This window comes from Staurois parvus, unplaced genomic scaffold (assembly GCF_062004578.1).
Source record: "Staurois parvus isolate SC_StPar_1 unplaced genomic scaffold, SC_StPar_1.0 ptg000216l, whole genome shotgun sequence".
Classification (NCBI taxonomy): domain Eukaryota; kingdom Metazoa; phylum Chordata; class Amphibia; order Anura; family Ranidae; genus Staurois; species Staurois parvus.
In genome coordinates this window covers 1,713,223-1,728,113 of record NW_028318012.1, presented here as the reverse complement: position 1 = coordinate 1,728,113, position 14,891 = coordinate 1,713,223, and the positions used below count along the sequence as shown (strand labels likewise).

General features: G+C 37.9%; 1 protein-coding gene across 2 annotated transcripts in view; it reads left to right on the top strand.

Annotated features, from left to right (window-relative positions):
- Positions 1-9,823, top strand: part of ZEB2 (zinc finger E-box binding homeobox 2) — a 197,047-nt gene extending 187,224 nt beyond the window's left edge. For both annotated transcript variants that reach the window (XM_089679028.1, XM_089679029.1), the window contains 2 exons: positions 2,572-2,752; positions 7,721-9,823. In XM_089679028.1, coding sequence (XP_089535154.1) covers positions 2,572-2,752; positions 7,721-8,292 — 753 coding nt within the window. In that variant the 3' untranslated portion in view covers positions 8,293-9,823. The remainder of the gene's footprint in view (positions 1-2,571; positions 2,753-7,720) is intronic.
- The last annotated feature ends 5,068 nt before the right edge of the window (positions 9,824-14,891 follow it).

Below are 14,891 nucleotides of genomic sequence, written 5' to 3'. Positions count from 1 at the left end.
GGACACAATTCAACTGCCAGACACTTTTATTCATATTGCCCAGATTGTCATTGTTCTGGAAGTCATGCAGTGTGTGCTATTATTCATTTTTATTCCAACTGTTTACTATACATCTACAAATGTTAGTGTGAACACCTACAGTCCATGTGTCAATAATGTGTCCAGTGTGGTATTATTAAGGTACCTCAAAAGTGGAGTTCCATATTAGTGTGCATTGAACAAGAGCTTAGTAGGTGCATCCTTCCAGTTTATTAAAATGGCATCAACAAAGTTAAGTACAAGGTACTCATATTTTGTGTACATTTCCTTCTTTAGTCTTGTATGATAAATGGTTGCTCACCTACCACCAACCCCATCCCTTACAATGAAGCAAGAATGTTGGTAATCCTATTTCGGATGCTTGAAATAGGTTTATGTAAAGTACATTTTTTTAGGTGGCTCTCATTTTCTTAATGCTAGGGATTTTCAGTAGAGTTATCTTTTTTTGGGTTATTCTCTTGTATGTTTGTAAAGAACAGTTGGTTGTAGGTTGTGGTAGAACAGTGTGAAAGCATATAAGCCGGCTGTGACTCTTGAGATTTGTTCATCAGCTAGATGAACAGAGCTCATACTGTAATCTACTGTTCTTTAACCCCTCAAAATTCTCAAGAACCCCAGCAGATCATATATTTCCACAATGTTGTTCAAGTGATAGAGTCTGGGACTTGTTCTAAAAATCGAAATCGTTTGGCATGAATGAGTTGGAAAACACTGTTGTAACCATGATACTAAAATGCTGATGGAACGTTGGTTTCGAAGCTAAGAGAAATAGATTCTGCTTACTGTATTCTCTTAACAGTTACCAATTAAACCATTGTAGCATCAATAAAGCTCCATTGTAAGTTCATACCGGTAGTTTATGTACTTCTGATCATAGAGAAAGATTGTACAGTGTTTGGATTATTAACAAATGGCAGTCACTAGTCTTCAGTCAGACCTAAGCTGGCACAATTCTGGTAGTAAGCTAGGCAATAATTTACTGAAAAATAAAGTATATCATAAAAAAAAGATCAACCAGTTTAAAGTGTATCTATACTCAGTTTTCTATTTGAAGAGAATTAGGAAAAGTTAGAACTCCTGTCAGGTTTTCCTGCTACTTGTTACTGAGATTCTTATCTCACTTTCTGTTCTGGGGACAATCTTTTACCAGACAGGAAGTGAGATAAGATCTACAACAGACAAAGGTTATAGCATTCCATTACTCTATATAAAACATATTGTTTACTTCTGTGTTACTGTTGATGAGAGATTTCCTCTCACTTCCTGTCCTAGAGACAACCTTTTTTTTACCAGACAGGAAGTGAAGAAATCTCTCTAACAGAGCCTCAGACAGCAACAATACCTGACAAAAAGTCTAAACATTCCCCAGTCTGTCCAAAACTAACTAAAAAGTGTTGGTGTTATGTTTTAATTTGTTAAGGTGTCTGAAATAAGATCCTTAGGGGTATATTTACTAAAACTGGTGCACTCAGTATCTGGTGCAGCTATGCATGGCAGGCAATCAACTTTTAACTTCAAATTGTTCAATTAAGCTTTGACAATTAAACCTGGAAGCTGATTGGTTTCTATGCAGAGCTGCACCAGATTTTGCATGCTCCAGTTTTAGTAAATAACCCCCTTTGGATTAAAAGTTTAAATTCCATTAGACTATGTTGAACAACACATATACTACATATATGAAATTTATATTTTCAACATTAACATCTTCTCAAGTATATTCCACTATGCAGAGCATCAAAAAGTATCTCTAAACTCTGAAGAGTTTTAATCACACAGCAGCATGAGATTAACTCCTTGTTAACAAATACCTAATCTGCATATCACTGGAAACTATTGCAAAAGAGGAAATAGCCAGCTAGTGAATAGTCTCATGCTATTAAGATTCAAACATTCTCACTGTTGCTCAGCCCTAAGCTTAGTTTCACTAAAATCTATAACATATGAAATATTAAAGTAAAAAAAAAATCTCTGAAAGTTTTATGGTGACTTGTTCTAGATCTTAAATTAAACTGATGTCCGAAAACGCTACGCAAGCCAGCGTAATCTGGTCTCAATTAATTATCGGTAAACCAAGCCCGTACAACACGAAGGCAGGAGACAGCTCTTTGTAGTCAGGACCAAAATAAATCTAAATACACTGAATGATTTAGAATCCACTTTCATCATTGTCTAACGCTGAAGGCATGTGGACGCAAAGCATTGATAAAATATTCCCCATTTTAAATTACAAAATTAAATAGCATGCTTAGGGCCTTTTGTCAGCAGACATAAACTTAAATGGATTGTATAATAACATCTTGCATCTGATCATAAAATTCAATTATACAGTATTATTTTTTTTTTCCCGTAAAAAAAGCAGAAAAAAATGGAAACAAATTCCCTCCTTCAAAAATAGTGTTTATTGTCTGATAAAAATTAATACACTTGAATTTGAATAAAACAATATTTTTAATGAGGACACAGAGATTTTTATTAGTTTTATCACCGCGTCGATGCTTAATAAGGCACTGACGTTAATTTGTTATATTACAGGGTGAAATGCTTGACGGGGTTCCCGATTACATGTCAGGCCTGGATGATATGACGGATTCTGACTCCTGCCTGAGTCGGAAAAAAATTAAGAAGACGGAAAGTGGCATGTATGCCTGCGATTTATGTGACAAGACATTCCAGAAAAGTAGCTCCCTCCTGAGACACAAATATGAACATACAGGTAAATGGATACACTTTTTAGCTGTTCTATCACACATCATACCATACGTCTGTTCACCTTACACCACAAGTGCCCATGAGCTGTCCAGTTTGGATATCTTGATCTGAGTTAGTGGAGTTGATTTACTAAAGGAGTAGAGAATATTCCCTTGGTTGAAAGAGTCTGTTGATGATGAAATGATTACCTGTAGGTATGCAAGGGAAATTAAGAAAAAGGAAACAGGATTTCTTATTGAATTTGACTGCAGTGAACATGTCTTTACCTTGTTTCCTAAGCTCACTTTGAAAAGTGAACACCTTTAGTAAATCTACTCTATTGTGTAAACCTGCACAAACAACAGGTTAGGCCATGATAATTGTATGAAAGTTGGATTGTTAGAGTATTTCTGTTTGCCCATGGCCAGATTAGGACAATCAAAAGTGTGCTGGCCATTGACATTCTCAAGTTTTTGTCCAACAAGATACATCCAGGTTGAACAATTTCCATCTCGTGAGATAGGGCAAAGCATCAGGTCTGAATACCTTGTCTAAATGTTTTTGTGTCTCCTGAAATAAGCCAACACCAGGAGCTGTCTGCCTTCTTTTGCATTCTGATCACAATCAACATGCACAATAAGTTGACTTGAAGGTGCATGATGATGCACATAGCAGTGACCACGGTTATCTACCATTTGTCATGTTTCTGCACGTCTGCACATCTTTCTTGATACTCTTGTAGTATCAATGGCCATCTTAACAATGTTCAATGAACTAGCTAGGATTTTCCTATTCTATTTATCTTTGTGACTTATGACACAAATGGCCAATGATATCTATGGGTATATCTTTCTAAATAAAAGTCACCTGACCATCTAATAGACAGTTATCAAACTATCCTATCACTCTCACCACAAGGTAAAGCAATAGAGCAACATTTTAAAATAGTATTCATTATCCGCTAGTTATTTGTCATGTTATGGCATATCTGAAAGGCTTCTGCTCACCACCTTGAACGTCACTGAAGTTACTGAAAGAATAATTATTTATATTGTCCAAGAACAACCAATTATTATCAAATCTAAAGCAGAAAATACCAGTTGAGGAATTAAAAGTTGAATCTTGTTGGTTGGTACGGGGTAGGGATGAGCTAAGGTTTGGGTTGAACTCATATTTGGTCAATGACCATTTGTCCATATTAGGTCAATGATGTGACCAGCATCCCAGCCTTTTTGTCATGTGCGGCTGCATGATGGGCAACTATACAGCCCTCAGCTGATTGGGATTGGCAGCCTGCTGTCATGTGGTTGTTCCCCACAAACCCTAGCTCATCCTTAGTGTGGGGCAATACAGACCCACTCACCACTTATCCTGGACACCTTCATAAATGAAGCCTGTTGTCTGTGAACAGTGCAGTGGATAACTATACAAAAGCTACCTGAATAACTATAATGATTGTCATGTGACACAATGATCATTTTTGTTGTTTTTGTTTTCAGCCAATGAGTTCTGAAAATAACAGTCAAATGGATAAAAATGAACATTGTTATGTCAGATAACACATGTGCTAAAACTCAGTGATGTGAATCCTTTTATCTGAGACTGGCCAACTGAGCACAGCGTATACGTCAACAGCTTGTAGAGTCATAATGGAACAAGATGGGAAACAGATTTTACTATTTTACTATTACTATTTTCCAAACTGATGATCTCACTTCATTGCTTTATAATTCTAAATCTGTCAGAATTTTGAACCCCTGAAATAAAACTAAAAGTCCCATTTAACATATCTAACTATATAGCACCAATTGATCACATCATCATAACAATCTATTGTACTACTTATGGCAGGTCCTTGTTTAAAACTGCTACATGATTAATGGTTAGTGACCTTAAGAGGTTCTGCAGCAGCTGCAGATATTGTTGCACAATACCTCTTTTTTGCTCCCGGTATCCGATCCTCCCCTACAATTAAAATGAAAAGAGCCCCCCACTGCCACCCCTGCCAGGCCTGTCCCCAATGTTTGCATTCCTCACCGCTGTCACTCTCATTCTGGTGCTGACGCAGCAGGTGTATATAGCCTTGAGTAACACACCAGCCACGGCTGGTATTTGCATTCTTTTTGCTCACTTTGAGGCCGATTCATGGAAATTCAAACCATTTAAAAGTCATGATGCGCTCGACTCATTCAATTTGAGGCAGTTATCAGTTTAGCTCTTTAAAGCACATCTTAAAAGTAGTGAAAATTTATTTCATTCAAGTGCACATTCCTTTATTTGAGGAAGGTTTTTTTTTTTACTCTCCATTAGGCCATTCAAATATATATTATTAGTGGAGATGGTCAACTGTAAGTATAGAATTTTTCATCAGGCTCCTATCAGAGCAGCCCCTGACACCAACAACTATTACTTCTGTATTTAATGTGGATCTGTGCTTTGCCCCCGCTGAACAAAGCAACTGATTTACCTAAATACCAACACCCTTATTTCCGTTATGAGCGCAATACACCTTAAGTCTTCAAGCACAATGCCTAATGCTAAGAGAACATTAACATTGCAGGCAGAGCTAGGAATATGCACCCATGCATATTCCTAGTTCTCAGATTCTACTGTCAAACTGTCACATTAGTCATAAGAATAACTGACACTCTAAATGTAATTTGAGCATCAGAGTTTCAAAGACCTCTGGACCACTTTGCTCCCTCACCACCCCGTTCTCACCAGTACAAGAGAAGAATCCCTGGGTAAGCTTCAGGTCAATCTGACTGGAGCTTACAATGCGCAAGGACTTCCGAGGAAGTCGAGTATATAAAATTAATACATTTGAATTTGAATAAAACAATATTTTTAATGAGGACACAGAGATTTTTATTATACTTTTAGCATAGTTGGTCTGGTGTGTATTCATGTGCTTCTTTGTGTGCCCACAACACTTTTCTAACGGGTCTGTGCAACACCTAATTTAAAGCTCCTTCAAATTTTAATATTGCATACATGATTTTGGTGAAACTAAGCATAGAGCTTCCTTAACACTTCTGAACTGGGTTTAACTTGCTGCACCGAAGCAGCATCTGGTCCTATCTATATGCATTGAAGCGCTGTTGGAATCCTTTGCTTGCACAGCAAGTATCCATTCATAGCCTAAACCCTAAACACATTCAGTAGAGTCAGCAGCAACCATTCAATATGCTTTGAATGAATCTGTCAGGGAACCTTAAGAAGCCCCCATATACTCAAGCTGTAAATCTGGCTGTAGCTGCACATTTGTGAGCAACGGTAATAGCTGCATGCTTTTCCTATTGAGAGGAAAGTACACAAATACATCCCCATTGACTGTTACGCTGCAAGCTCCAGCTGGACAGAGCAATGCAGTAGTAGGCCTGTGTGTCTTTTGGTTGCATCATGTGTTTCAGTCTTGTGTCCTGGCATCAGACTGTCAAGCATTCAGTGTCAGGTCTATTTTTGAATGACACGTCAAGCATGGCCGCTATGGAAGGTGTGAAAGGCATTCCTGGGCTATTTGGAGCCTGGAATCAGCCAGATGTGTTTGGGCTTGGCCTTATTCTCATGTTCCAGTCTTGGACTGAAGAACGTACAAGCCACTGTAGAAAACACTGAGTTTCACAGGCACTCAGCTGCTAATGGATTCATGCTGCCATGTTAAGGAACTTCATTAGCTTGAATATAAGCAACAATGCTCCTATATTCAACAACAGCATTGATAAAATATAATCTGCACTGCTGCTGAGTTGACCTGAGATTATGAGGTTAGGCTCAAGTTTTAAAGATTTGTTGGTAGAAACATTACATACTACCTACTCTTTCTGAATTTTGTTAGAATAATTTCTATTGATATACTTGAACAGTATTTAAGGAGTAGCCTTTTATAGTCATTTTGTTAAAGCATGGAAGGACAATGAGCATTCTGTTACTGATTTTGGTTCATTAAGCCATTATAAGCTGAAGTCTACATTGGGTCCAATTAAAAGGATATTCACGTTTTACTCTTTGCTTTTAGAGTATGTTTGCTATAAACATGATATGCTATTGGGGCTGAGTTGCTCATGTAAAGAATGTTGAGTAGGGAATGTATGTTGAGTTTACTGGTGTAGAGAATGTTCATGTAGTTATCGAATATGTTGACGCTAAGGAAATGCTTTACTCTATGACTACTATGACTAAGAACAATAATCATACTGAAAATCGTATCTGATGTTCCGTTTACAAGCAGACTAGGCAAAACAAGATGGACATCCCTAAACAACCTTCTTCCCCCTCCCCCTTTATTTTGGGGGTGTCTCTCATGAATTTCCATCAAATACAACTTTGAGGTGGTGTGTGCTGACTTGGAGGTCTATACACTTTATGTGACCTGGGATGCCCTTGTGATTCGAGGCCTCTTGTGGGGGGTTCTGCTGTCCCGGGCCGGTCAGCCCCCAGCTTTATGAGGCAACATTTCTGAAGCATTTATGTTTTTTAACCAATTTTGCATTTTCATATACTATGATGTCACCCATATGCAGAGTTCTTCTTTTTTCCCTGAGGAAGGAGTGGAATCACTCTGAAACGCGTTGGAACAATTAGATTAGTATCTCTGCAGCTTTGTTACATCTATGATGATATCAATTTGTATCTTTTACTACCAGTCAAACACAGTCATACTGGGTATCCTTATCATGTAATTTCATTTTCTGATTGTGATGCTTTATTATGACTGTTTGATGTATTGTTTTGTATGTCTTTGTGTTATCACCTTTTTGACAATAAAATGTATACTTTTTTAATATTTCCAGTACTTTCTAAGCCCTTAAAGTCCCAGTGTCAGGGGGTCTCTCCTTTTTCCAATTGTTGTCTTGGGGATGTTGACTTATAATCAGGAATTTTTCCCTTCTTTCCTCGACATCCCTAAACAATGTCCATATTTTTGGGGTTTTTTTTTTGTAAAAATGCCATCATGGAACAGAATGTAACATCTTACTCTTTTTTTTTTCAGGAAAGAGGCCACACCAGTGTCAAATTTGTAAAAAGGCATTCAAACATAAACACCACCTAATAGAACATTCGCGACTGCACTCTGGCGAGAAGCCATACCAATGTGACAAATGCGGTAAACGCTTCTCACACTCGGGGTCTTACTCACAGCACATGAACCACAGGTATTCCTACTGTAAGAGAGAAGCTGAGGAAAGAGAAGCAGCTGAGAGGGAAGCCCGAGAGAAAGGTCACCTGGAACCCACCGAGCTGCTGATGAATCGAGCTTACCTCCAGAGTATTACTCCTCAGGGCTACTCTGACTCAGAGGAACGGGAAAGTATGCTTAGAGACGGGGAGAGTGAAAGAGATAAGGAAGTTGAGGACGTTTACGATAAGCTTGGAAGGCAAGATGGGGAGGAAGAGTTTGAAGAGGAAGAGGAGGAGAGCGAGAACAAAAGCATGGACACAGATCCGGATACAATCCGGGATGAAGAAGAGAATGGTGAACATTCAATGGATGATAGTTCAGAGGATGGCAAAATGGAAATTAAGTCGGATCATGAAGAAGAAAACATGGAGGACGGCATGTAATAAACTACTGCATTTTAAGCTTCCGATTTTATTTTCTTCAGTAGTCTTGTTACTTGCTCGAAAACTCTGCTGAAAAGCTGTTCATGCACGTGCCTGAAGCTTCCAGGAAGCCTGTACAGATGAACTGAAAAAGGGGTGGGGGGGGGCAGTTCTGCCAAAACGAAACAAAAAAAAAAAATTTTTACGTAAAAGTCAAATGAAGTTTGAGGTGGTCGTTGTTGAGAACTGCATTATGCAAAATTTTTGTACAGTATTAAAAGGCCTAGAAACTGTGTGGTTTCAGAGACTAAACCCTGTGTTTAATAGCATTTATTCTTTAAGCACAAAATAGTTAATTGTACGAATTGCACTCTACTTATATATCACTACAAACTTAAAAAAAAAAAAAGATATTTCTAATTTATATTAATACATTTAAAAATAAAGAAGTGCCCGCACTGCTGTACATCAGTATTATCACTCCTATGTTTTTTTTGTTTTTTATTTTTTTAATTTAAGGTGCTCGCACGCAATACACCTGTGTTAAAAATTCCTTCATAACTTTTCTTTGCTATTCATCATTTCTCAGTTAGGTAACCACACAATTTTAGGCCTATTTTATTTGTTTTTTTAATTTTATTTTTAATGTGAAGGAACATGAAGTGATGCATGTGTAAAAAAATGGAGATACTGAAGTCTTAAGAGTGACCTGGATATGATGGTAAAAGGAGGATGATGAGTTAAGAAAGCCTTTGTAATGTGGTTTTTTTTTTAAAAAAGCCTTATATGCAAACCTTTTAATCTGTGTGTTTCTGCAAGTGCCATCCTTGTACAGTGTTAAGAAGGTAACTTGAGTTACCAATGCACCAGCTTCAGTGTTATGCTTACCCTGTTCTTTGAAGCACCCATGTCAGTATTAGAATAGGTGGCAGTTCCTTAGTTTACATATGTTTGTGCAATTTTATTCTGTATTTTTTTTTTTGTTCATTAATTTTGTCAGTATTACACCAAATTTTTTTGCAAGAATTTTTTTTCATTCATTTAATTTTAGGTCAAATAACATTTTATTTATGTGGCTCATTTTATATTTCCTAATTTTATTTATTTCATACTGTAGTGTACAGTATAATAGTTCTTCAATATAGATATATTTTAGTAAAAAAGGAACATGATGTTGATCACTTGGGCAAAATTTTACTTAAAGAGAAGAGCATTTATTGTGTTTTGGAACATTAATTGTGAAATGCGATTTTTTTTTTTTCAATTTTATTATTTTATTTTTGTTTTATTTTTGTTTTTCTTTCCAATTACTGGAAATTCCAAATTTGGGAACTTTTGATACGATCTTGTGAAAACACTGTATTTTCGACTGAAAAAATTCCACTTTCTTCATCTTGTTTTATAGCTAAAAAAAAAGAGGGACTGTTAAATACAATGTATGATACCATGACAAAAATCTTTCCTGACTTGTCTTTGTAAAAGTATTATTGAATTTTCAATTTGTAATTTCTCTTGAAAATGACCATGCTCAAATAAAAATGTAGCCAAACTATGCAAAGTGTGACTGACTACTTAAGAATACCATTTCATTTTGGTGATTTTAGTGCTTATCAGTAAAGTCATTTTATATGTTGAAATTTTATTTGAAAACAGTTTTATCTCTGAATTGTTGGTCAGATATTTGCACATGTAAACCCTAGTTCTTAAGTGTGGTTTTCTTTTTTTTAAAAAAAAAAGTGTGTATGCTCCTGTGGATCTGTGAAATAGTTCAACTGTATTTGCCTACCTGGAAGACACAATTTAAGCAACCCTTTATCCTTTATTATTCATAAATAAAACAGCCCTTGTTTTGACATGAATTAAATATATGTAATGTTATTTGTGCATAAAATTCCTAAAACAGGGCATTTATTTAATTTTATGAAGAAGAATTCTATTATTTTACTAACCGTGCTACTATTAAAAACTAACCACATTCAAAATACAGGAATTTAATTCATTCACTAGTCTTACCATGATTTTATTTATTTTTACTGTAACATAAATTGACCAACAAGTTGATTTAATAAAATATCTTATATTTAAGGAATCTGATTTAAATGTGTACAGAAAAATCCTCCAAATCAAGCACAAAACTGATTTACTCAAACCTAAAATTTTAATGACGTTGAATTTGAATTTTTCAAGTTTATTGCATTAATATGGCATCCCTATTTCCAGCAGTGCATTTATATGACTGTTAATTTAAACATGTCAGTTACAAAAGAAAAAAAATCCATATTCACACCCCCCTAAAAAAACACAAAATAAAAAAAACAAATAACATATGAAATATGTACATAGTATGTAGCATATATTTTATATATAAATGCTTAGAGCGTATTGAAATGAAAATATTCAAATTACAGCACTGTAAATGTATGAATGGTACCCAGGCAAAATACTCGGTGTCATTTACTGAAGCCGTTTAGAAAAAGAAAATGAAAACATACAATCTTCTCTGTAAACACAATTGTAATTTATTTTTCAAATGTACTTTTTTGCTTTATTCTTTTTGTTTTTTGTACTTCTACTTTCTGGTTTGATGTTCCATCTTTTTTATGTACACTGACCAAGAAAAAATAAAAAAAAGTAAAAAGCTTAAGTATCACTCAACACTATGCTATTCTGTGGGGCTGCCATACATGTTTAATTTGCAGAGGCTAGATGTGTACAATAGAATAACATAGCATTAAGTGATATATTCTGAAATGGCAACCGATTAAGCTGGCTCTCTTTTCAGAGTGATGTATAGATGTTAGCCAGGTATAGGAGGGAATATTTGGGCTGAATTATTAGAGAGTTGAGGATCTTTACTCAAAAAAATTGTCTTAATATTCACTTCAAGCCCCATAAAAAAAATGTACATATGACCGGTGATTCAAAGTGAATAGGACTTTGCTTTTCATGTGATTGGATAACTGAAGTGAACATTCACACATTTTTGTGGTTGTAAACCTCAGTCATGAAATATGAACAAAGCATATCCCTCTCTAGTGTGTACTTGTCTCTATTAAGACCACTAAGTGTAATTTCTTTCTGTTGCCTTGTTCTTCTTCTATCAGCATGAATCACTTCTGACAAGTTTTCCTGATACCACGAGAAAAATGGTGACAGGGGAGGGACCTCCAGCAGACTGACACCTTCAGCTCTGTTCTCGTGAGCTGTGTGGAGGGTGTGTGTCCCTTCCCTCCAATCAACTCTCAGAGCTCTCTTCACTGAGCCCTGCAGTGTGTAATTTCAGCTCTCTGCCCCCAGTCTTCTGAATTCGCAGACAAGCTTTTTAAATTCAGCACTTCAAACAGATGTAGAGAAGAGAACACTACAGATAAACAGGTACAACTTATGTAGGAGGATCTGTTTTATCTCTGTGTATCACCTGAGGCCATTCACTTCACTGGATATATGCAAGGGTTTACAGCCACTTAGAGAAGATTCTCAACCTCTTTGGTAAATCAGCCCTATTAAGTCAATACCTACCAGCACAGTGGTAACCACTTGCTTTCCACGCTATAGCAGAAAGACAGCTACAGTATGGTCGACTGATTCTGGGAGGGAGTCTATTAATGTTCTCCCAGAACCCCGCCCCCTGCACGCCCCAGGGCACACATCGGGTGCACTCTGTGACTGGTGTGTCCTTCAGACACAGCAAAACACAGATCATGGTAAAATCACAGTGGCCCTTTACCATGTGATCAGCTGTGTCCAATCACAGCTGATCACGTAATAAACAGACTTGATGGTTATCGACAGTCTTTTCCTCACACGTCACAGTGTGATGAAAGGAGAGCCGGTAAACAGCAATTATGACAAGGACCATTCACACTGATAATCAGGGCACTGATCAGTGTAGCCTGTCAGTGCCCATCAGTGTAGCCTATGGGTGTCCATCAGTGCAGCCTGTCAGTGCCCATCAATGCAGCCTATCGGTGCCGCCTATCAGTTTCCTTATCAGTGCCCATCAGTGCTGCCTATCAGTGCCGCCTCATCAGTGCCGCCTCATCAGTGCACATCAGTGCAGCCCATCAGTGCAGCCAATGGTGCCCATCAGTGCAGACTATCAGTGCAACCTCATCAGTGCACATCAGTGCAGGCCATCAGCGCAGCCAATGGTGCCCATCAGTGCAGACTATCAGTGCAACCTCATCAGTGCACATCAGTAAAGGAGAAAAATTACTTATTTGCAAAATGTTATAAAATTTTTTTCCAAAAATGTTGGTCTTTTTTAGTTTGTTTAGCAAAAAATTAAAAACCTAGTGGTGATTAAATGCCACCAAAAGAAAGCTCTATCTGTCTCAATATAAAAATGTAATATGGGTATAGAGTTGCATGACCGTGCAATTGTCATTCAAAGTGTGACAGTGCTGAAATCTGAAAATTGGCCTGGGCAGGAAGCAAAAGTGTTCCTAGGCAGCTGCGGGGGGTGCGCGCCGCACCGGGTGACACCTACCGCACAGGGTGACACCGGACCCGCTCCACAAAAAGGTAAGTTTTAAAGCAAGCCGACGATCCCTGCAGGATGGATCGGATCTGCAGATTGAGCATACTGGATCGGAGTCCAATCCATTATGCTCCCCAATCCGCAGATCTGATCCATCTTGCGGGGATCATCGGCTTGCTTTGAAACTTAACCCCGCATAGGTTGCAAGCCGATGATCCCCGCAGGATGGATCGGATCTGCGGATTGGGAAGCACAATGGATCGGACTCTGATCCATTATACTCAATCCGCAGATCCAATCCATCCTGCGGGGATTGTTGGAGGGGGTGTCACCAACTGTTCTGGTGCCAGCTGACACCAACCCTAGGGACGCCCCTGGCAGGAAGGGAGTGAACGTGCCCAATAGGCAAGTGGTTAAAGCTAAACTCCCGAAATAAAAAGAATATGATATGATAGCAGCTTTTTTCTTTTCTTGATTCAAGGAGTGTGCATACCTGCACTTGACTTGGTATGAGCTTCTTGCAGATCCTGTACATCAGAACTCAGCCTATGGGAGGACCATGAAGCATAAGTAACCAATCAGTTGTGCTGCAGTGCAAGGAGCATGCTAATAGGAGAGAACAAAGCTCATTAGTTTGCTGCTTTTCCTTTTACCTTCCAGTTTACAGGCTGGGGATGGGGAGACTTGTAAGTGTTACTGAACTGCAGCAGAGCTGTGTAAATCTCAGGAATGGATTGAAAGAAATTCAAATCCTTGGGCAGGTGAACAGGTCAAATATATGTCATTAAAATTATTATCGAAATTAAATTTAAAATTTACCAGGAACTGATTTGCAATATGTTTTTTTCTTATAATGACTTGTGGTCTGGTTGGTAGCTGATGGCCCAGATAAGACCTCCCAAGCCTTTCTAGTGAAACTTAGATCATATGATAAACGTATTTCTAAAATTAAAGGTACTTCAGAACCATGTGATATTTTAAGATGTTAAAGAAGTACTGTTTTGATCACTACATCTAAAGCGATTGTACTACATAAAAATCCATCTAGTTCAACCATTAAGAAAAAAAAAAAGTTATAATCCTATACCCAGTTGATCCAGAGGAAGGCAAAAAACCCAGCAAAGCATGATCCAATTTGCTCCTGCAGGAAAAAAAATTCCTTCCTGATCCCCCGAGAGGCAATCTGATATTCCCTGGATCAACTTTACCTATAAATGTTAGTATCCAGTTATATTCTGTGTATCTAGGAAAGAATCCAGGACTTTTTTTAAAGCAATCCACTGAGCTGCCAGAACCACCTCTTGAGGGAGTCTTTTCCACATTTTCACAGCTCTCACTGGACACGGTCTCCTTTTCATCAGACATATTTGAAAGTATAAAAAATAGGACACCTGGCCATTCCTCCTCCTTATCATGCTCCTGCTTTAACCCACTGAGCCCTGCACTAGCATACTTCAACCACACTTGCAGAGTGGCCCCATTCACTTTAATGGGTTGTGCTCGGCAAGCATAGGGGGTAACACTGCTCCCAGGTATATCACCAACCTTATTTGCAGATATTGTCCAAATCATCCTCTCCGTTCCTCCCAAAATGTCTTGCTCTCTAGCTCCATTGTTACCTCCTTGGATTCTCACCTCCAAGACTTTTCGAGAACCTCTCCCATCCTCTGGAACGCTCTACTCCAGAATGTCTGGTCAGATCCTACCTTTCTGCCCTTAGGCAATCCTGGAAAACTCATTTATTCAGGGAAGCCTACCCCACCTCCACCTAAAAAAGCCATACTTGAGTCACCTCCATCAGATCATTGCCTGCAGCTATTACCTTTTGTACCATCTCTCCCTCCATTTAGATTGTAAGCTTCTCGAGCAAGACCCACCTGTTTCTTTTGTATTGATCTGTTTTATTATTGTACTGTCCTCCCTTATATTGTAAACTGTTGGCACTATAGAAATCCTGGATTGTAACAATAATAATTCAGTAGCCACAGCATGTGCCTCTGTAGCTAAAGCTGGTGAGGTTAGGGCAATAAAAACATGATTCAAAGTTCAGAGTTTTACTGCCCCTCAACCATTAGTGTGAATGAGCCCTAAGTGTGTTAAAATAGGGGAACAGTGTTTAAAATGACTCATAATACTTGTG